Source organism: Triturus cristatus, chromosome 3_2 (assembly GCF_964204655.1).
Source record: "Triturus cristatus chromosome 3_2, aTriCri1.1, whole genome shotgun sequence".
NCBI classification, from domain to species: domain Eukaryota; kingdom Metazoa; phylum Chordata; class Amphibia; order Caudata; family Salamandridae; genus Triturus; species Triturus cristatus.
In genome coordinates, this window is record NC_140584.1 from 1,143,368,358 (window position 1) to 1,143,391,257 (window position 22,900).

General features: G+C 44.8%; 1 protein-coding gene across 1 annotated transcript in view; it reads left to right on the forward strand.

The window, feature by feature from the left end:
• Positions 1–22,900, forward strand: part of IGFBP2 (insulin like growth factor binding protein 2) — a 295,532-nt gene that overhangs the window by 234,476 nt on the left and 38,156 nt on the right. The window contains exon 2 of the mRNA XM_085649966.1: positions 8,799–9,043. Coding sequence (XP_085506092.1) covers positions 8,799–9,043 — 245 coding nt within the window. The remainder of the gene's footprint in view (positions 1–8,798; positions 9,044–22,900) is intronic.

Sequence of the window (22,900 nt, forward strand, 5' to 3'; positions counted from 1 at the left end):
TACGGGATTGGCTTGTGCGTGCGTGTATTTCAGAAACAGAGCACGCAATAGGCCAAAGGCGGGTGCGTTGCTCCGCCCTTGGCCTATTGGTGTCTGTTACCCGCACAGGGTAACATGTGGTTTGCATTATCGTGCGCAGATGTGTGCACGATAATGCAAAACACATGGCTCGCAGTGGTGCGTGCACCACTCGTTTTAACCTGCCCTGAAATTAGGGCAAATGCCAGGCCTATAAAATTCTAGCTGACGGTACCCATACCGCACATGCAAAGTATATCAGCAGGCCTGCAGTGTTTCTAACGCCCAGTGTCCAGTGAATGTAATGAAAAGTTGGCAACCCCAAAAACGACCTCTAAAATCGGCACAAAGTCAGTATGATTACTTCGATAAAAAAAAAAAAAAAAATCTTATACCAAGTATTTACTTCCTGGAATTTCAAAACACAAGGGGCCTCTCACTTATCTCTTCAAAACGCCTTGGATCTCGCTGGGACGAGGGATGCGGTGGCTCTAGCAAATGCTTTGCAACTCCTCAGGGTTTGGAAAATAAATGCTTTCTTCCCGTGGTGAAAATTACTTTTAGACAACGCCTTCTCTTGACATCCCGAAAGTTTCTAAGCTGTTTGAATATGTTGACAAACAGGTGTACATGTCACAAAAAAAGTAAAGGTGTTGAGAGCACTCTAATTCGCCATCTGTGAAAAATCCTACACAGAAGTAAAGCTAAAGCAGGTCTTTGCTGTACTGTGTTTGAGCGCAGACTCGAACACTCGTCTATCTAGTTTCCTGATAACGTGCAAACAACACAGAATTCACCCTTCTGGCTTCCCCTCACGATACGGAAACGGTGATTAGAGGAACGCGTTCCTCTGTGGTGGTGGGATAAATACGAGCGCTTTCTGTCAGACCCGTACTCACTGCTGGAGCTGCTCCATGCTGCATGGCTTATGTCCCGTCATGTGTGCTCCTGACTGCCCTTCTGAGCCTTCTTCTACTGTAACGCCCAGTCCTCAGGGGCGCGGCCATACTGATGACGTAGTGAGATGAGTGGGCGTGGCAAAAAATGTGTAATGCCGAAGCCGCGTTTAAGACTGGAGCTCGTGCGCAGCTGTCTTTTTTAAGAACAGTGTATTTTTCATTTGGAAGTTGGAATGTAGCGGATCACTTAAGCCACCCGCGTTTTAATTTAGAACTAGAATGCCAGCTTTCTCATTTCATTATTGAAAAGCGAGGACACTGTGGGCGACATGTTGATATACGGAGAGAGGACTTCATCACATTCTTGTTGAACAATCATCATTTGCAATGCAATAGCCAATAGGTCTCGCATTTTCTCGAGTTTGAATTATAGGCATTGTAAATGGCAAAGCCTTTTATTTAGGTTTTGGTTTTTAAAACATAAATAAAAGGCATTGTCATTTACAATGCCGATACTATCACAAATGCGACTATTGCATTCCAAATGCTTGTTTAACTAGCAGTCGCATTTGCACAGTGATGGAGAAAGGGGGCTGGGCCTCCAACCAGTGCTAATGAATTCCACTGCGTAGGACTTACATGAGGTACAAGGAGGGCTTCTTAGCCCCTAAGCTCCCTCAGGAGTAAAGTGGACTACATCCTCAACCAGTAGTGCACCAGGAGGCACGTTTACAGAGTGGTGGAGAAAGGGGTGTGTGACCTCCGAAGCCCTCTTAGCAATCCCACAGTGTGGGACTTACTGGAGGTAACAGGAGGGGTAGTTGGCCCCCCAGGACGTCCTGGGGGGCCATCTACCCCATTACGCCCTCTTTGTCCACCACTCTGCAAACGAGCCTCCTGGCTCACTCTTGGTTGGAGGATGAAGTCCCCTTGGCTGCTGGGGATACTTAGGGGCCAACTAACCTACCTGTTACCTCCAGTAAGCCCTACACAATGGGATTGCTGAGAAGTGGTTGCAGGCCACACACCCTTTCTCCACCACTCTCTAAACGCTCCTCCTGGTGTGCTCTTGGTTGGAGGATGAAGTCCCTTTGCCTCTTGAAGGTCCCTGGGGGTCAACTAGCCCTCCTGTTACCTCCAGTAAACCCCACACAGCTGGATTGCTGAGAGGTGGTAAGAGGCCACGCTCCCTTTCTCCACCACACGGCAAACGTGTCGCCTGGCCACTGCTGCCTGGGGGATGAAGTCTATTTTAGTCCTGAAGTCCTTAGGACACAAGGGAACCTCATTGTCCCACCAGCAGTGCACCAAGAGGCACGTTCGCAGAGTGGTGTAAAAAGGGGCGTGGCATTCGACCACCTCTCGGCAATCTCACTGTGTGAGGCTTACTGGAGTAACAGGTGGGCTAGTTGGCTCCTAAGGACCCTCAGCATCGAAGGCAACTTTATCCCCCAACCAAGAGTGCACCAGGAGGCGTGTTTGCAGAGTAGTGCATTGAGGAGGCAGGGCCTCTAGCAAATTGACGGCTTTGTTTTTTTTTAGGGGGTGGCTGTGTGGCCCCTCTTTTCCTGATCATTTTGGGCCCCATCCCCTGGGGTCTGCCATTTAAAAAATAAAAAAAAAATCATAAAAATGAGGGGGGTGTCGTGGCCTCTCCCTTCCGGGCCACTTTCAGCTCCGGGATCCCATCCCCTGGGGGATGGCCATCTCCTTTGGGACCGCACGTGGAAGCTGAAGACCCCTGCGGTCCCATCCTGCTCCCGCCTCCTGCAGTAGCCAGCATTGCTTTTTACCCCCAGGGAGCTGCAAACATGCAGCTCCCTGGGTGTAAAAAGCAAAATGTGCTATGCTTTGACCAAGAGGGAGGTGGCCGTCCCTGGTGCTGCGGTGGCCCCACATGTATTTTGATCATTGCATATAACTGGCCCCGGGACCTAGCCCACCCGGGGGCCTAATTAAACAAAGTGTGGAAGTCAGCGCTTCATTTTTCAAAAATCTTCCGTCAAATTCACGGATCCAACACAAATCCCCAGATAATTTTTTCAAAAATGCTTTTTTTGGCCCGGGGTTTTCCTGTGGGACCGCCTGAGCAGGCCTAGGGGTTCAGGGTGTTTCTACCCTGCCCCCTTACCTTGATTTATAACCTTTATTCCTTTGACTTGTTTGAAGTGTTGGCAGCCAATCAGATCGCAGGCTTGAGATCGGGAGGGTTCACGGTTCCTTTGCATCCGTATTTAGATATCAGAGAAATGTTTGAATTTCTCAGAAACTACTGAATGGATTCACACTATTTAAAAAAAAAGAGTGCACTCTGGACCAAGAGCTACCTTGCTGCCAAATGTGGCGTAATTCCATTAATTTGAGATGTCATCAGGGATGTCACTGACCATGTCATGAGTGATGTAATATGTGACGTCATCAGCTGTGCATTGCGGGGGCGCGAGTTATAGTTAGCTGAACTAGCTATAACGGGGAAATTTCTAGGGTTTTGTATGAGGGAAATGTCCAGCTAACTATAACGCCCCTGAAACCTATGGTTTTTTTAGTGAAAAAAAAATATATATATATATATATCTATATCTATATTCACTGAAAAAACCATAGGTTTCACACATGTTATAGTTAGCTGGACATTTCACTTGTAAAAAACCATTGAAATTCCCCCGTTATAGTTAGTTCAGCTAACTATAACTCGTGCGACCGCAATCCACTGCTGATGACGTCACATATTACATCACTGATGACTTCATCCAGTGAGTGTGTGTTTCTGTAAAGTTTAAATATGTATAATATATATAGGGAAAGGCCTGTGGAAGAATGAGTGGCTGTACAAGTGTGTGAATGGATGATTTTCTAGGTGCGTAACTGACTCTATAAGTGAGTCATTTGAGATGTCATGAGTGATGTCATGAGTGATGTCACTGACCATGTCATGAGTGTTGTAATACTGACATCTTTTGAGATTGTTCTAAAAATAGCAGTTTGTGCTGTTATATGCTGTTACACAGCCTTTTGAATAGCAGATTATTCACAAAATTGTTTAGTCTCTTGGCGCGGTTGAGGTGTCATCTGCAAGTGGTTGCTCTGACCATTGGCAGTCGCCTCAGGAACATTAGTAGTGTCATGGTGTTCCCTGCCAAGCATTGTGTTACCTTCTATGTTAGAAGGGAGAGAGAGAAGATCGGAGTATAAGGTTGGTTATGTTTTGAGTTTTGAGTGTACCTTGTGGGATATTGTGTGTTGGAGTTTGGTGGTGTGTGCTTGGTTCCCCTGAGTGTGCCCAGCAGTTGTTTCTATGCTTGAATGAGCCTAGAGAGGAGAAGCCTGTGTCCTGGGTTGTGTGTAGTATACTTGAGTGAGTCAGAGTGCTGCATATGGGTAGTTTGTTTTTAAGTGTGTATTTATACAATGTAGAGTCACTTGGTGTATTTGGGTGTCTTGTGGTGAACGACTGACAGCAGTTGCACTTGAAAGGGTGCTCACGATTATGTGACTCTGCACAGAGCTGGTGTGGGCCCACCTCATCAGTGTTACAGCATCCCTTCTTCCTGAGGGGGCGCCCGCTGCTTCCATCTCAATGCCTTCATCTCTTTTCATAAATACATTGTATGCCACAGGGCCGTCCCAGGTGTCGGCGGGATGTGAGGTGTCCCGATGGATGACTCTGTAGGGGAGAGGTGTCTCTTGCAGCCTTACCCTAACCAGGGTCAGACTGGGGCAGAAAATTGGCCCCAGCACCAAATTAAAAGTGGCCCCCCCATTAGCGAATCGGGATAGTTAAAAAAGTGCCCCATGTTTGCAAGATAGGGCAGTTTTAAACTTGTAAAGACGAGCGGCATAGGTATTTTGCAAGGTATGGTAGATTGTAAGCATTTCTGCTTGCTACAGGCAATGTTTGTGGTAGAATCAGAGAAATCAACAGTAAAACAGGCCCATCGGACCATGAAACAGGCTCAGAAACCGCATAAAACAACCCATACACTAATCTCTCAGACCAACCATCCAGGCACAGCCTGATTGCCCTATAGGCCAGTCCAACCCTGACCCTAACCTGAGACAGTGTGGTCCGTGGGCCATGTGCACGAGTTGCATAGCGTGGGTGTCGCTTGGTCCCGTGTGAGCGGGGTGAGTTCTTATCCTGATGTTGATGGTTGCTCAGTCTCTGAGATGGTTTCCTTCTGTACTCACTGGCAGATTTACTAAGATCACAACCAAGCCTGTGAAAAAAGCATTGGCAAAGTCAATATGTCCCGCCTATTCTAGAGCTATTGGCTTTGCCAATTTGTTTTAGCCATGTTGTACTCCAGCGTGGCTGCTGTTCACCATGGCTAAAAGTTAGTGGTGGAGAGGAAAGTGGCGCAGTGTCGTAGAGTGGAACGGAGAAGAGTGGAGTAGAGTGTTGTAGAGTGGAGTAGCACAGAGAGGAGTTGCTTATAGTGGCATACTGTGGAGTCGAGCGGAGTGGTGTAGAGGGCATTGGCATAGAGTGTTGCAGAGAATAGTGGCATAGAGTGCAGCAGCGAGAGGGCAGTGCCATAGAGTGGAGTGCTGTAGAGTGTAGTGGCATAGATGTAAGTGATGCAGAGTAGAGTGGTGTAGAATTCATTGGCATAGAATGCAATAGTGCATAGTACAGTGACGTAGAGTTCAGTGGCAGAGAGTGCAGTGTTGGAGAGGAGAGTGTTGTAGAGTGCAGTGGTGTAGAGTGTAGTGGCATAGAGTAGATAGCTTCAGAGTAGAGTAGAGTGAAGTGGAGTAGAGTGGAGTGGTGCAGGGTAGAGTGCAGTGGTGTAGAGTGGTGTAGAGTGTAATGGCATAGAGTAAAGAGGTGTGGAGTGCAGTGGCATAGAGTGCAGTGATGCAGAGTAGATTAGAATGGCATACAGTGGATTGACATAGAGTTCAGGAGTGTAGAGTTTAGTGTTACAGAGTAAAGTGCATTGGCATAGAGTGCAGCTGCAAAGAATGCAGTGGTGCAGAGTAGAGTGCAGTGGCGTGGAGTGGTGCAGAGTATAGTGGAGTGGCGTATATTAGAGTATTCATGGTGTGTTAGTCACTGCCATTACAGACAACACATTTTCAATTGAAATGACCATCACATTTGCACAGACATACAGTTTTACCAATAAAACTATACAGCGCACAAATGATAATGTGTGGAAATGTCATCACCTAGTGTATTGATTTGTTCATATTAAAGTATTTGTTTCCAGAATATTTCAGAATTAACCAACAATGTGCTTCATTTGTGCATATATAATTCTGATATATTCTGAAATACTTGCACAGTTCATTTATATGCTGTTGTATGCAAAAAAACACAACTTTCCTACCTCCAGTATCCAGCAAGTTTGTCACATAAATCCTCTCACTTTGAAGTTTGAGAGAGAAGAAACACCAAGCTCCCTCGGAAGACAGAGCCTGACATTGACCTCTGTCTTTCAAGGCACAGCCAATGTGAGAAGATAAGAGCAATATTTGCAGGCCTGTTTCCAGAAAGGAGCCCTCGTGGAAGAATATAAAGGGAGTTGGGAGGGACAAACGCACACTGGACAACCTAAAACAAATAAAGCCAGCAAATTGAAGCCAGAAAATGTTAGTTACGAACACAAAGCCAATGGTAAGCAGTGTGTGAAATGCATTTCCAGGGAAGCTTTATGACTGTCCCCAAAATGCCTTTAGCAAACCAGATAGCTGTGCTGTCTGGTAGGCTTTGACCTAAACAGCTGTGTTACATTGCACAAACAGTCAAATTTAGTGCATTGTCATATTTATTACAGGTTTTCCGAGAGGGGTGTCATCATCAATGCAAACGCAAATAACACTGCTCTCATGTAACACAATTTAGCATTGTGCCACGATGCAAAGGCTAACAAGTGGTATCTTGTGTGACTTGTTCTCAAGTCATAACCTCGACTAAAGTTATCTTCACACAGACGACTGCCCAAGGCTACATTGCGTAATATGTGTACTTTAGGTGATTGCTACATGTATTACGTGTTGATAAATCATGCAGTGTTGGCTAGCCCTACTCTTGCCCATTATTTGCGTGTAGCATGCCATACAACTCCAAGTCATGCTATTTTGTATGAATTCAGTAGGCATGGGTTTGTATTAACTCCTATCGATGTTTCTGTAGTTTTCACCACATAATGTCCACTCTGCGTACATTATCAATGGCTTTCCGCTTCACTGTGCAATGTCATCTAACACTGAACCCATGAAGACTTTGGTGTAAAAACATTATTTTACAGAATAGTTCAGCAAATCAGCCCCATAGTTTCTGGCTGTTCCTGGACCCTTGTGTCCTTGCTCTTCTAAGGAGGCTTGAAAGGCCAAAGGGTTGAAGAGATGGTATGAGAGCTAGGCGACAGAGGGTTGGAGGAAGAACGCACGGAGAGTGTGGGAGTGACAGAGAGGAAGCCGAGTGCCGAAGGGAGACAGTTGACGAGGGGAGCAGTGACTGTACCTTAAAGTGATTTTCGTGCTAGGGGGTGAGCTTGCTGCACCCAATACTGTTGCTAGGCGTTGTTCTGGGGAGACGGCTCGGGTCATTTCTACTGGCCTTTGGTCTTCTGATCAGGAGGCCTTGCTACAGCCTCGGGGGGGGGGGGGGTCCCTTTGTGCAATGGGCTGCGAGGGAGTAAACCAGTGGCTGATGTAAATGGGGAAGGTAGGGGGGACTGGAGGGGTGTCAGCCAATAAGGAGTTCTTTAGAAGTTCCACATGGGGGTGTAGTGGCTCTCCAGGATATAAACAAGGCTAGAAGACCCTAGCAGAATGCCGGTGATCTAACCGTTGACCCTCACTCCTTTCTTTCTGTGTCCTGCAAGGAGTCATATGTACATGATGCCCATGAGGATTGCAGGAGAGGCAAGGAACCACAGTTACATATTCATAGAGCAGAGTGGGTGGAATTATGAACAAGGAAGTGAACATATGTGGGGAGTATGTTCCTTCGCAGGAGAAGCTGTGGGTCCTTGATGGGAAGCTTCGACAGACTGATCTCTGGAGCTAGTCCGCCTGGGTCATTTGTAGAGGGGTAGAGAAGTGCAGAATTAAATAGAAACGTGTGCTGAAGAATGGTGTAGAGTTGCTGTAGGACGTTGGGTGAGTCTATGGTGCGATTGACAACTTACCCGTTGGAGGAAGGACAGGAGTTTAGAATCTTTGCCCAAACAGTTCCAAGAGACTGTCACAAGGCAGCCACCCTTGCTTTTTAGGGTCTTTGACTGGAAGAAGGAGGGATCTTTGTCACAAGACCATAGGTCGCAGGAACTTGTTGGCCAATAGAAGGTCTCGGGATTCCACCAGCGATTTGCTAAGGTAAATGTGAAAGGTTATGTGCAAGCATTCTACCATGAACTAGTTGCCATTTAGAAGACCAAAAACGAAGCAACATTTTATCGTAAAACCTTTCCTCACATGCATACCATGGAGCCATACACACAGGTGTGCACTATAGAAATAATTGACTTTAACATTAGTCCAGAGCTATGAATCGCAGGCGCTATTTGTCGTTTAAGAAAAGGTCCCTTGAGAGCTGTTCACATTAAAGATAATTTCTTATGAATGCAAATGTTGGAGCCTCTCATTTAAAAATAGACAAGTATTGTTAAGTCTTTCTTTAGGACATGGCACGTTCTTGAGCTGTAGAATTAATTTGTGTTGCTCTTTCGATCACGTCGCCCTACTAGTATGCATCCAATGTGGAAGGAACATCTTGGGATGGTGGTAATTCTTGCATACTGTCAGATTTTGGTACCTTATGGGGTAGTGGGAGTTTCAGGTCTCATAAGGTATAGCAAAAAAAATCTGGAATGGACCTTGGGTAACTTCTGATAAACAACTCACCATTGCCCCCCTCCCTCTGATTCACAGATAGTCCGGATGACCGATCAGAAGGGGTGCTCATCGAAAACCAGTTGGACGGCGCCACCGTGGGTGCTGTCAATGGAGGTGGCAGCACCGGCGGAGTCTCGATGAGCAAGCCGGGTAAATCTGGAATGAAACAGATCGCAGTCAACCAAGACAGAAACCAAAACCACCAGAAGCAAATGACCAGAATACACAAACATCCGCACCCCGGGGACGACTCCAAGAAGCTGCGCCCACCACCGAGCAGGGTGAGTACTTACTCTCAGCTGCATGTCTTACATGTCCCTAAGTCTCCATCAGTGGTGGCACATGATATATTCAGAGACAAAGAGGTTATAATATCTGTCACAAATGTACTCCTGTTCTCAGTTTTAGTCCATAGGGAGGGAGCTGGCATGGTTGATGCGCAATGACTGGTGGGTTCTAGTTTACATGGATAATTAGGCATTTATGCACGTGAACAAACGTGGCCTTGTTGCCTGTCTTCAGTTGGAAACGGGTATATGTCTTCTCACTGCTTTAAGTGGCCCTCATTGCACACTCTTGGCCATTCTAGTGCAAGATGTAGAGCTCAGATACATATGTTGTAAATACGTCAAGTGATTATCTAATACACTTTTTATTTTCAAATGCATTTTGCTGGATGAAAAGCTACATATCATACAGAAGCATCTTCTGACCCCAAAATGTGGTATAACAACAAATGGTGAAAGAAAGACATCCACGAAAAACAGACTAACTTCCACCTCAGTTGATCGACTTCCCCCTCACGACTGATATCCTATAATTTCTTCCTGTTCACCACGGTTCTGAATCTCTCATTTCGGACTGGGAAGTTTCCTCTCGGAGGAGCAGGGTCTACACCCACCCTACACGGCTGCCCTACAGCACTGTTGCCCCAGTTGTAGAAGCTTTGTGTTATTGAGTAATATTCCCGCAAAATGCACTTGCTGGCTAGAACGTGTCCAGGCACAACAAGCATTGGCATAGCCAATAGGTCTCGCCTTTGGGACCGTATAAGTGTTTAGCCATGCAGCAGTTGATGTTGTTGCACCAAGGATATTATGCTGCATAACTAAATACTTATAAGGTCCCAAAGGCGAGACCTATTGGCTACGCCAATGCTTGTTTAGTAAAGTGGTGTACAGTGCATTGGCGCAGAGTGCAGTGACAATTGCTCCTGTCAGTGAATGCTGGTAGTTGTGTTTCTTTTTCTGTCAAATAAAACTGTGTATTTAATCAGTGTGAGTGTCATTACATTAGTTCTTGAGCTGAAAAATGATGGTGGTTGGTGAGGTGTCTTGGCTGTTAGCGGCACATGAAGGAAAGCATTCTAAGATACTTCAGTTGGCTCATAAGGAGCATTCAAACCATGAAGAATGAAGAAACGGATTTGAAAATACTTTTTGTGGCTGGTCTCGTCAAAGCTTTAGAGCATTTTGGCAACATATGCTTAGTGAAAAAGCAAAGACGACCGTGCTGCGCACAGTGATATGAAGACTCCGCCTCAGCCCTGAGTTGACTCTGGATAGTGCATGCGCCACTATATTATCAAGGGGTGCCTCCCATGTTCCCAATGGTGATGATGGACTATACCTCTAAGTTGCCTGAACTTAGGTTTATCTTTTTAGTCTATAGTTAAATATAGAAATAATTTTTTCAATATGCAAAGGGTATCCTGAAAAATGGTTGACAGATAGCGGGTCACAGATGTTTCAGAGATTATCATCCATGTAAAAACATATATACACCATACCAGATACAATGAGGTTCTTGAGCATTTCAACAACTATTTTAAGATCAGTTACCGTAGGCACTGGTGAATGAATTGGATTCAGGTGTAGGAGACCTGCTACTACACCACATGCTAGTACGGGTGTATTACCTTTTGTGATGTTGAGAGGAAGAGTGTTCGGCACACTGATGAGCACTAACCCAGGGGATAGAAGAAGATGGAGTCAGCAGGTTGAAAAAAGCAGTGGATGTTCAGCAGGTGGTTTAAGAGAAATATTAATGCTTGAGTTAAAGAAAATGAAGTGTGGTGGTTGGTGATTATATCGAAGTGAAGAGAAGTGGTTGGACAAATAGAGTTTAACTGAGGTTTTGCAGTCACATGAGGGTAAAAGTAGTAAGGAAAAGTGTACTAAGTGATAGAAAAATGTGGAACAAGTGAAAGGTATCTGTAGTGCCTGTGGAAGAAGAGTGTAGGGGCTTGCGTTTAAAAGACATTCTAGAGGAGCGGGTGGGGATGGTGTAGATTCTGTATCTAGGTCATTCATTTATTCTTTGTATAGGATACTTATTGGTGGAGTGGGGTTGGGTTCTTGGCACTGAAGATATGTGGGGTTCTATTTGGAATGTTTGTTATGTGTACTGAAAGATGATTCCAGTGTCAAGGGAGGCTGATATGTCTGCTATTTAGTTTATTGGTGTGACGGCATCATTTCACGTGGCCCGTTCTGGTTTGCAGAACCTACATTTCCGGTGAGTGTGTAGCTCAGCTCATCAGTATGTTGTCCTAGCAGTCTCGGGGAATGTTGTGAAACACTTTGAATCCATTAATTTACAATGTGTTGAAGGCCCAATTCACTCAACCATGTGATGAATAGGAATGAAGACTGTACCTGTGGAGGTTGAATTAGGTTTGAGCTGCAAACTAAAGAACCTTATCCAATAGGGAGGATGAATATTACAATTGCCCCACTTGTAGACAACTGTAATTGTCCAAGTTACTAAGTATTAGGAAAAATTACTTTTCAGTGTTACCAATTTAATAAGTATCCAAGGGTTAAAATCACACCAAGACTTCTAGCTAAGAAGGAAGAAGTCAATGTATCAGGGAAGATTTTGATGGGAGTAGGTGCATAAGTAGAGGAAAAGTAGAGGATCTCAAGAGGAGACAATATGGCAATTCAATGCGTAATAGCAGCGAGGTAGTCAGGAATGTGTGACTGGAAGTATGGGGGAAGGAAGGCAGAACATTTGTGTGTCAGCAGAGTAAAGGTAGTAGGAGAAGACTAAAAGGGAGACTATATCCCCAAGAGAGGTGATGCAGAGAAAGAATAGGTGGGGCCTTGAAGGACCCCCAACGGATAGAAACTTCTGTGAAGATATATTGGAAGTACTCAGCATGAGTGAACTAATATATATGAGGGCTGTTTTGTTGCCAGTGGAATGGTTAGAATGTGAGCTGGTCTTGTACACCTCGGGACCAATCTGACGAACACCTTCAGAGCAGAGCATTAGAACATAGCACCACTCGTAACCAGTAAGCAGTGAATACTTCAGAACGGAGCATTTAGAACATAGCGCTACTCGTAATCAATAGCAATGAATACTTCAGAACGGAGCATTTAGAACGTAGCTCTACTCGTAATTAATAGCAATGAATATTTCAGAACGGAGCATTTAGAACGTAGCGCTACTCGTAATCAATAGCAATGAATACTTCAGAATGGAGCATTTAGAACATAGCGCTACTCGTAATCAATAACAATGAATACTTCAGAACGGAGCATTTAGAACGTAGCGCTACTCGTAATCAATAGCAATGAATACTTCAGAACGGAGCAGTTTACGGAGCACAACGATTCTTACGGAGCGAGCCTCTCACACTCCGGTGCAGTTCGTGGGGCACAGCGCTCCTTAACAGTCTGCAGAACGGGGGGGGCAATCCCTCGGAGGGGTCACAGTCCTGGATTAACGGGGGACTCCCACGGAGGGGGATCCAGGGTCTCAGGGTGCGGTACTGCTCCCGGTCGATAGGGGGCGCACCGGGGTCCTTCCCAAGCCTCCCGGCTTACCTTGATCACGACGTCTCTAGGCGTCTAACCCAGCTCCGGCCTCCGCAGTTGATCCTTCCACGACGGGGGCAGGCTACGGCCTCACGCATCTCTCTCTGCAGCTGCGACGGCAGCGACGGGGCCCCGGGCTTCTCCGCGGGCCTCGCCTCGATGAGGGGCACTCGTCCGGTCTCCGGGTTGCAGCGGTGGGCGCGCTTCAGCCTCCACGCCACAGGGGGGGCTCAAATTAAGCTGGGGAGCTCCGCGCTCAACGGAGCACGCTGCCGGGGATCCCAGGCCAGGTCAGGGAGTGCAGGGGTCAAAGCGCTCAGACCTGGTTGATCCTCAGCGATAACACAATCGGTTAGGCATGTAGTTTCGATGTTCAGTCTTGACACGAAGTCACAGCATTCAGTTTCAGTATTCAGTTGTTCTGTAAAGTCTTAATGGCGCAGATGTCTCTGGCGCCCTTGGGGGTTCTGTTCCTGGGGGGTAGGGAATGAGTTGGCGACTAGATCCTTCCTAGTCAGGCTGGGCAGAGGTTCCCTGGGTCCTCCTACTGCTGGGCAAGATCAGTGGGTTTCACAGGATCCCTCACTCACTTAAGAGGCAGCACCTAAATCCTGTCACTCTCAGAGGCATAAGTCCCTGGCTAGGCCCTACCGCCTACACTCCTGCGTGGATTCTCCAGCTCTGCTTTACCCCACTGGCCAACTAACTAGAAAAAGTTCCCCCCCTCACTTATGTATCCCTAGGGCAGGTGACCTCTAGTCAAGGCGGCAAAAGTAAAACCACACCTCCCTTCTAGAAGGTTCCAGCACATTCCAGGAGCTTCCCCATTCTACCTATGGGACAAAAAAGGCGGGCTGGTGTTGCAACATTGTTGTGGGGTTCCAGCCAGCTCCTGGCAGCTAGGGTGCTACTAATGAAGACCACTCTGCAGTAGCAGGGGCCTGTGGCATCCATCTTGGGGGAAGTAAAAAAAACGAAAAAAATTCAGGGAAAAGGGCCAAGTCCAACAAAAATGATCAGCGATGAGACCTTTTGTTGCACATAGATGAGGAGTTCCACAGACTGGGAAACACATTGAGCTCGCTGGGGTCAAGATCCATGTGACCGAAGGTCTGCTTAGTTTTCCACCTAGGTGGAGAGATCACGCGATGATTGTGCTTTTTACGGGGTGCACTTAATGAAGCTATTACTATATATTCATCTGCTTGGGGGAGATGGACTCTAAACAACTGCAGCGCCAACCTGCCCGCCGAAGAGTGCAGCAGCTAAAATAAAAATAGCACGCACGGTTACTTAAAATTCGTACGTACGTACTTGACCAAAACCAGAATTATCCAGAAAACGAACTTTAAAAAAAGGGTTTGCACCAGACCGTTTCGTAAAGTTTCGGATTAGAACATGGAATTAAATGTGAGGTCCATGGGTACACGAGAGAAATGAGGTGGGGGCACGCAGCAGTGCTGTGCATGGACTCTATGCTCTAAGAATAGCACTGGAGCAAGTTTTGTTAACGGCTATACGGTCGCCCTATTCCCACTCGCTGAAAATGTAGGGAACTTAAAAAGAAAAGTACAGAAATATAGTGAATTCATGTGTGAACAAATAGACTTGATGAAGCTGCATATCAGGCACAGGGTTTCAGCAGATTACTTTGAACTAAAACCAGCACCGCACAGCAAGGCCGAGCGCTAACTGAAAACAGCCACAGATAAAAACTTGAAATAACTGTCACCAGACTCTTTCTCAAGCCTTTAACTGCACGTCCCAAAGGCTTGCGTTGCTTAAGCATTGGGAAGGTGAAATCTTTCATTTATTGTAATGATTAAGCAATAGGACAACGCAGCAATGTTACATGTGCCCAAAAAACATGTTATTGTAAACATTGTTTAAATGCCTCTGGGCAGATGGATGTTATTTTGCAAGCCATGTTACTACAGGAACCTCGCCCGTGTTGGCTGAACCAACTGCAAGGTGTCAGCATAACATGGCTCAGCAGTTTTGCCATCTGTCACACAAACTACATTTACAGATGACAATCTCGCAAGAAACACACTACAATTCTAAACATAAAAATACATGCACGTCCAATGCAAACCTCGTTGGAAACCCGGAACTGTATTTTTTGGCAGCTCTATTTTGATCATTGCACTATGTATGTATTTAATACAGTACCGATAGGTACTCTTGCAACTCTTTTGAAGCACTAGAAAGTCTAGAGTTAGTCAAACCTTGTTTGGGAAAGAAAAGGTAGGAAATAAGCCCACTTAGAATGAAATAATTTCAAAGCACTTCACGGATCCAGCAGAAGCCGTGTTTGCATCTACAGTAAGAAAAAGGAGCACAAGCAAAAATGTGTGGGCGAGGACAGAGACACGCGCGTGCGTGCTCTTTTTGGAAGCACATACTCGTGCTTGTGGCGTGCCCCTGCACGCTCCCGCAAGGTGGATGCCGCCACAAGCGCGAGTATGTGCTTCCAAAAAGAGCAGAACAACTGCTACAGGTCCTCCTATGTAGCGCATCCACGCTGCGTAGGCGAGACCTAAAAACTGCCCTGACTGTTGTAATTTGCTCTGATAAATTGTAAACTAGTGCTGAGAGAGGAAAACATAAAAAACAGGATGCAGGAAGTGGAAGGCATGTGAAAAAGCAGGTGGTGAGGCCAAAGAGAAGTCTAAACATCCACTTGGTAAACCATGAAGGATAAACATCCTGAGAGGAAGGAGAGCCATGGTGACACCAAAGGAAGGACACCTTCCAGGTGAATAGAGAAAGAAAGAAGGAATCTGACTGCAGAGCCTGGGAAAGGCTGAGGAGCAGGAGAATCGCAGCAGAGGTTCGACTGACGCCCGTGACTGATGGTTCCTCTAGCCATGAGGAGGATACCAGCTGCCATTTATGTTCCAAGGACAGTGCAAGGCAAGTAACAGGATGTAAAAACAGAAGGCAGGATTGCAGGTAAGAAAGAAGGAAAATAAAGAAAAGGATTAAAATAACATCAGAGGTCCTGATAAGCAGAGGAGCTGCATCATACGGAAAACATGGCGGAATGAATAGAGGAAGGAAAACCTTGAGAAAATGAGACAGGGAAAAGAAAGAAGAAGAAGAAAGAAAGTCAGAAGTCATTTTTTGTGAGAAGGATCAATTGTTAGTAGGAAGTAGGGAAAGGAAAGCCGAAAAAGAGAATACAAGGGGCCTGAGGGAGAGCTTGGTGGCCCAGTACCCCATCACAATGCCACGAATATCCTGTCTGCCTTATTGCATGGCACAAGTGCCTGAGGATCTAATCCACTTGTTATAAGACGGATATCTTTTTTCCTCTTTCTTTATGGTCACTTATTAGAGGAATTGAAAATCTGATTACAAATAAATTATTTGTGATTATTCATTGAGAAAAAGTCTGAAGCTGTCTTCTGTCCCTGCACACCGACGTACACCAAGGTTGGATGGGAGTCATAGCTCCCTTTCCCATAACGCCCACCTTTGCATCTCTAATGAGATGCAAAGTGGGCGTTCCGTCCCAAAATAACTGGAGAAATGTTGCTATCCGACATTTCTCCAATTATCAAGGGAAACGCTAACAGGCATAGCGATAAGAAAAGTAGCGCTAACCACAGTTAACGCTACTTTCCTTACGCCTGCTTTCACCCTGACTTAGCCATTATATCCAATGTAAGGTGGATATAATGGCTAAGTATGCCCTGCCTTATCAGCAAGCTAAAGCCAAAATGTGTGAGATTATCGCTGGATTTCCAGCGATAATCTCAATTTTGGCTGTTAGCGCGAGGAATTTTATTGCTTTTGAGATAAGCGCTGCTGATAGCACGCTATCTCAGCGATAAAATTCCACGATAGCCGGCGATAATTATCCTAGCACTAAGTGCGCTTAGCGATAATTATCGCCGGCCCTTACTGATATGCCCCATTGGAAGTTCCAAAGGAGATATTTTTACTCTGCTTGTGTAGTACTGAAGACAATAAATATCTCCATCTCTGTTTAATGAGGTCTGTCTTCATGAGCCAGTGGTGGGGCCTTTACAAGGAAGTTTCCAGGACCTTCATGTGGCTGCCTTAAGGCCCACATCCTCATATCTACATGCACAAAGCACTTACTATGGTTTTGTGTATTGGTGGCAGGGGGTAGTTTGACTACAGTCACAATTGATTTCTTCAAGGTACAGAATCTCTTGTCAGTGGCCTGCAGCAGTTTGCATATCGATGAGTAGGTCTGAAAAGAATATTATCAAACAAGGGGGACAAATGGGCTTTTAGGGGAGGTCCAGCATACAGGCCCAAATAATCAGTAAGAAGAATAGAGTATGCAGTTCCTCAGAAACAAAGGGAGGGAGAGAGTGTGTCGGGAAAAGACTATGTGTAGAGGAAGGGGAATTCCTCTAGGCGGAACTAGGGTCCTCACACACCCAGCAAGCTAGGTGTCATGCTTCATCATATGGACCTGCTCCTCGTCGGGACGGCGCTGCAATCCCCGACGGGCACCCTAAAAGGGGCTCTTTGGCGGAGATCTTTTGTTCCTGGCCGTATGATGTGGTGTGTGTGAGAGGCCTAGTGGTGTGGGTGTGGATGTGAGTGAGTGATTAAAACAAGTTGGATAGTCCAAAAACAAGACTTTATTTAGGAAAGGCTATCCACTTGATTAAAAAACAGGAAACAGAGTGGCAGCTGACTGACGTTAGGGTTCAGCTAAGCTATGCTCTTCTGTAGTGGTCAACATGTTTCATGCCTAGTGGTCTAGTGATCCATGGCAATTCTTCAGGACCTATTTATCAAATAGCTATCCACACACTGTGGGGAGTACAAAATTTACCTGCCACGTGTATTATGAACAATAGTCTCACCATATGCAAGGGGGAACCTATGTTGGTGTATATCCCTGCTTCTATCCGTATTCGTTGCGCCACCCGTAACACCAGACTTCTGGTGTAGTCAAGGTTGTTACTGGGAACCACACGAACCGGGAAGGATCCCGGTTCGTGTGGCGCGAGGGTAGGTTAAACGGCCTGTCCCAGTAACAACCTTGACTACACCAGAAGTCTGGTGTTACGGGTGGCGCAACGAATACGGATAGAAGCAGGGATATACACCAACATAGGTTCCCCCTTGCATATGGTGAGACTATTGTTCATAATACACGTGGCAGGTAACTTTTGTACTCCCCACAGTGTGTGGATAGCTATTTGATAAATAGGTCCTGAAGAATTGCCATGGATCACTAGACCACTAGGCATGAAACATGTTGACCACTACAGAAGAGCATAGCTTAGCTGAACCCTAACGTCAGTCAGCTGCCACTCTGTTTCCTGTTTTTTAATCAAGTGGATAGCCTTTCCTAAATAAAGTCTTGTTTTTGGACTATCCAACTTGTTTTAATCACTCACTCACATCCACACCCACACCACTAGGCCTCTCACACACACCACATCATACGGCCAGGAACAAAAGATCTCCGCCAAAGAGCCCCTTTTAGGGTGCCCGTCGGGGATTGCAGCGCCGTCCCGACGAGGAGCAGGTCCATATGATGAAGCATGACACCTAGCTTGCTGGGTGTGTGAGGACCCTAGTTCCGCCTAGAGGAATTCCCCTTCCTCTACACATAGTCTTTTCCCGACACACTCTCTCCCTCCCTTTGTTTCTGAGGAACTGCATACTCTATTCTTCTTATAGGTCTGAAAAGAAACATTTTTAGATATTGAACCTCTCTTCCAACTGCTCAAAAATAAGTTGTACTTTCAGCACACAGCAATGATAGCCTTGTGGTACGTGAACACGTGTGTTGGGTGGGGGGCCCGCGGAGGATTGAAAAAGAGCCGGGCCAGTCAAGACCTTTGAGCGCCAACCTTGTGCAGGAGAGGATTTGTGTGGTAGCAGAGACAGCAGACACCAATAAAGATGAAACACATCAATTGAAAGAACACCTCAAAATCTTTGTGGTTCTTGAGCTCTTGTGATCCTTTTCATTTTGTTTGTTTTTTGCCAGCAAGCACAAACTAAATATAGAAAATCCTGAATGATACAGTGTCAGTTGTGACTGTTCAGAAAGTCTCCATTGTTACATTACATTACATATAAATGTTTATTCAGTGAATCCCAGATACTTTATGATTCATGATTATACCTCAGTTTACAAGCAAGCAACAGTGGTACTCTGCACTCACCCATGTATGATCAGCAAGGGCATCAACCCTCATCAAAATTACTTTATTCGAATAATACAAAATTAATCATAAAAGTGCAAGTATACATCACAATTAGAAATATTAAAAAGAAGCAATTCATCAATGTCAATCAATAAATGATGTCCTGTTTTTCAGACATGTACATAAAAAGGAGGCAACACTGTAAAAGGTTAGGGGGTCAAGCAACATACGTAAAAAGTATAGGGACCAGACGAAATTGTCTGAAATTATGCTTACATAAAAGCGCAGGATTAAAAACCTTTTCCGTTGGTTACAATAACATTTACAGAAAAAGAAAATGTGCAAATCAGACTGCCGTGAAGTGTCATCACATGGGCAAGACAGGAGATCATTTGAGGAAAAGATACCAGCAGGGTGGCCCAACATGCAAGGGATGAAATTAAGCCGAAACCTTAGCAGAATAAATGTGTGCCGTGGGATTGTTACAAATTCCAGATAGGGGGATATCCCCTCAACCTGCAATGGACCTTCAATATATTCTCTAATGGTAGGTTTGTTACGATATACATTCAATCTCCCTTCGTTAGGAATGGTTATGAAACGGGTCTTTAGTGCTTTTTTTGAGACGGCACCACATTTTTCTGGGTATACAAATAAGCTCCCTAGATCAAGAGTGTATAAGGTATCTTTCACATATTTTAACCAAAGGATGTTCTCTTTGTTTTCGAGGGATAGGCAGTCCTGTATTATTTGTTGGGTAAGTGACACTGTGTCTCTACACCATACTGAGTGCCACAGGAGAATGGGTGCTACGTTTATCCAATCAATTATGTAGGGGATGCTTAATTCTTCTTGTAAATTAATATTGGAACAACTAGTGGGGAGATTCATCATCGATTTCTAAAACAAATCCTCCGTTGTTTGTGTCCTCTTTGCATTAACATGGCCCCACCGCAAGGTAATTTCAGATTTTCACTTGAATAAGGGATATATGCGTCTCGTCTTGTTTAATCGGCAATAGGGAAATCCAATGCAAATGTTTACAAGACTATCTTCTAAAGAATCCCTTATTATGGGATAGAAATGGCCTCACCCACTATTCGTGGCACACTTCATCATCGGGCTGCTTCGACACTCCCTGTGTTGCCCTTAACATGGGTGGAGCAAAATCTTTTTTGGGTTTTGAATAATTTATGGTGGGTTCAAAGATTTTATAGATATATGCTTAAAACGTCCTTGGGGAATCACCATAAATTTTAATCTTTTATTCAATGGTTCTCCAGACAGGATAAAAAAGTACCTCAATAGATGGTCAATGGACTTAATCACCTCCCATCTCTCAAATTCTAGTCAACATGTTTTGGCCAATCATCATACGCGACTCAGGGTCGATGGCCTTCATCAGAACTATATGATCCCTATGTCTGAGTCACTGTCAATGTCAGTTCGTCAGTCGTTCATAGAAAAAGGAAGAGTGATGATTCATACACCAAGCAAGTACCTTACTCCTAGTTCGAGTATATTGACGAAAGGAGTTTTTCCATGTGAAAATAGAACCAGTATTAATCAAATTCACCAGGTTCTTTGTTAGACAATAGGTTCCTACTCGTCAAATCCACAGGAATGTTGGCCAGTTTACATTCATTTGGATAAAAAAATGTTGCTATTATCTTTAATTTTTGTGTGTGTTCCAACGAAATACCTCACGTTTTGTGTGCATTGCATCATGATTTGCAGTGTATTCACATTTCACAAAAGAACGTTTTCTAACCAATTGTGAGACTATGATGAATGTAAACTGGCCAACATTCCTGTGAATGTGATGAGTAAGAACCCATCTTTTAACAAAGGAACTGGTGTATTAGACGAATATTGCTTCTATTTTCACAGGGAAAAATTCATTTTGTCACTATGCTCACACTAGAGGGCATATTTACAAGAGCACTGCACCACTGTAGCGTCACGTTTTAGGACTCTCTGGTGGCGCAATGTCCAACTCCATATTTACAAAGCGGCGTTAAGCCACTTTGCGTGGCTTAACGCCACTTTGTAAATGTCGTACTCTTTCACGCATGTAGCTGCATGAAAGGGGCGTGCAACAGGTGTTGCTGTGGGCATTCCACAGCAACACCAATTGCTTTTTGACTCTGCACCAGATTTACAAGGATATATACATATAAGGCAGAGCCAAAAACTAAAGCCACTGAAAAGCAGGTGTTAGATTGGAGCAACAAGGAGAAATACTTTTATTTCTCCTTGTTTTGGTCTTTCTATGTGTGCTGTATTCTGCAGCAATTCTGGAGCAAATCGCCTTTAATGATTGTTTATGTGCTGGAAGGTATCCTTTCCTGCAAATAAGCAAACATCCCTGCAACACAGACACCCTTTCACCACGGCGCACGGGTGTCTGTGTTGGTTCTAGGCAACTTTATTTCAGCACCAGTGCAAGGGAAACCACAGGGGTGCTCTGTATTCTTGTGAATACAGATCATCCGAGCGTTTTTGAAATGACGCAGCACAGCTCTGCTAATTTGTTTTCCGCACTGCCCTGCGTCATTTCTTTGCAAATATGCCCCTAGGAGTAAGGTAGTTCCATGGTGTATGAATCATCCCGCCTTTTTCTACGAATGACTGACTAATAGTGGGTGAGGGCACTTCTATCCCATAATAAGGGGTCCTTTTACAAGATAGTCTTGTAAACGTTTGCATAGGATTTCCCTTTCATCAACCTTCAGGTGCTTGATAATGAATTGAGTCAGGGTGGTTGGTGGACACAAACCTCTTGCCTCTTTTTGTGTGAATTCTTGTTCAATTGACCTCATACTTGGGACATATTACAAACATATTACAAACTCTAAATGTGATGCAAGATTCTACATTAATGCCATCAGTGTGTTTGGCATGTACTCCTTGGTTTTGCTGACAACTGATAGTTTTCAGGTCTCTCATCACTTTTTTTTTTAAGATATGCAAGTGTCGACCTGCTCTACAAGGGTTTAGAACCTTCCCACCTGCGGAAGGACCACTGGTGTATGCTCTGAAACATGCTCATGTTTCTGAGATATGTATGGCGCCCACTTGGACCACTACATGTACATTCTGTAAATGATAGTCTTGGTATGTGGCTAACAGCAGAGGCCAAGTTTCAACAGCCAGTCTAGGAAATCCGGTCACCTTAAAGAGGTGTATAGAATGGACACCGTACAAATGGAATCATCAGCAGGGCTGCAATTTTAATTTCAATAGCCCTCTTGGTCATGCTTACTGGATTGATGATTTCTAAGGGAAGTATTCTCTCCCGCTCTCAAGGCTTATTTATAGTATGGGGGCGCCTGATCCATTTATCCATCTACCGAAGGGCCGGTTTGAGACATTCCTAATGGTCTAATTAATGAACTCTTTCAAATTCTTCACTGTTCTAACAGGACATGCCAGGAGTCATCCATCCTGTGCCCCAGCTAGATCCTTGGTGTGTCCCAACAGAAATGTTTATGCGGCCAGCTTAGAGATATTCGTTGGCATGAGCCATGCATTTTTATAACCCCACCAGAAATATGTTGCTTTGGCTGGGGACACTGGAAGTGTACCAGAAACATCATTGCTGCACAGCACAGATTGCAGGGAGCAGAAACCTTGCCCCACTGCAGAAAGAACCCTTATGAGAATACAAACTACAGATAATAATGCCATCATTAGGGCCCCATAACACTATTCCACTATTCTCAGGTATCTAAACTCAAAAACAGTATGCCCTTAAAATACTGTACAACAGCCTAACTATAACTTTAGGATAACATGACAAAATGTGGGACCCTTGCTGTTATGCAAAGGATGTGAAATGTCTTCCCTTTTGAAATCTACTAAGCAGTCTGAAGCCCCCGACCCCAACCACTTGAGAAAAAAGCTTATGACCTAGAAATGAACACATTGTCTCCTGGAAACCTAAGGACCTAGGAAGAAGGTTCTGTGACCCATGTCAGTCAGTCAAGTACTTTTATTCGATTAATAAGAATCAAAAAAAGACATTACAAACAGATAATCACATAAAATACAGGGCAAAAAGTTCATTAGTTACAATAATAATGACATTGTCAAGATTAAAAAGGATTGAAGTGAACATATTTCATAAGTTCAATTCAAAGTTAAAAGAGAAATAAAT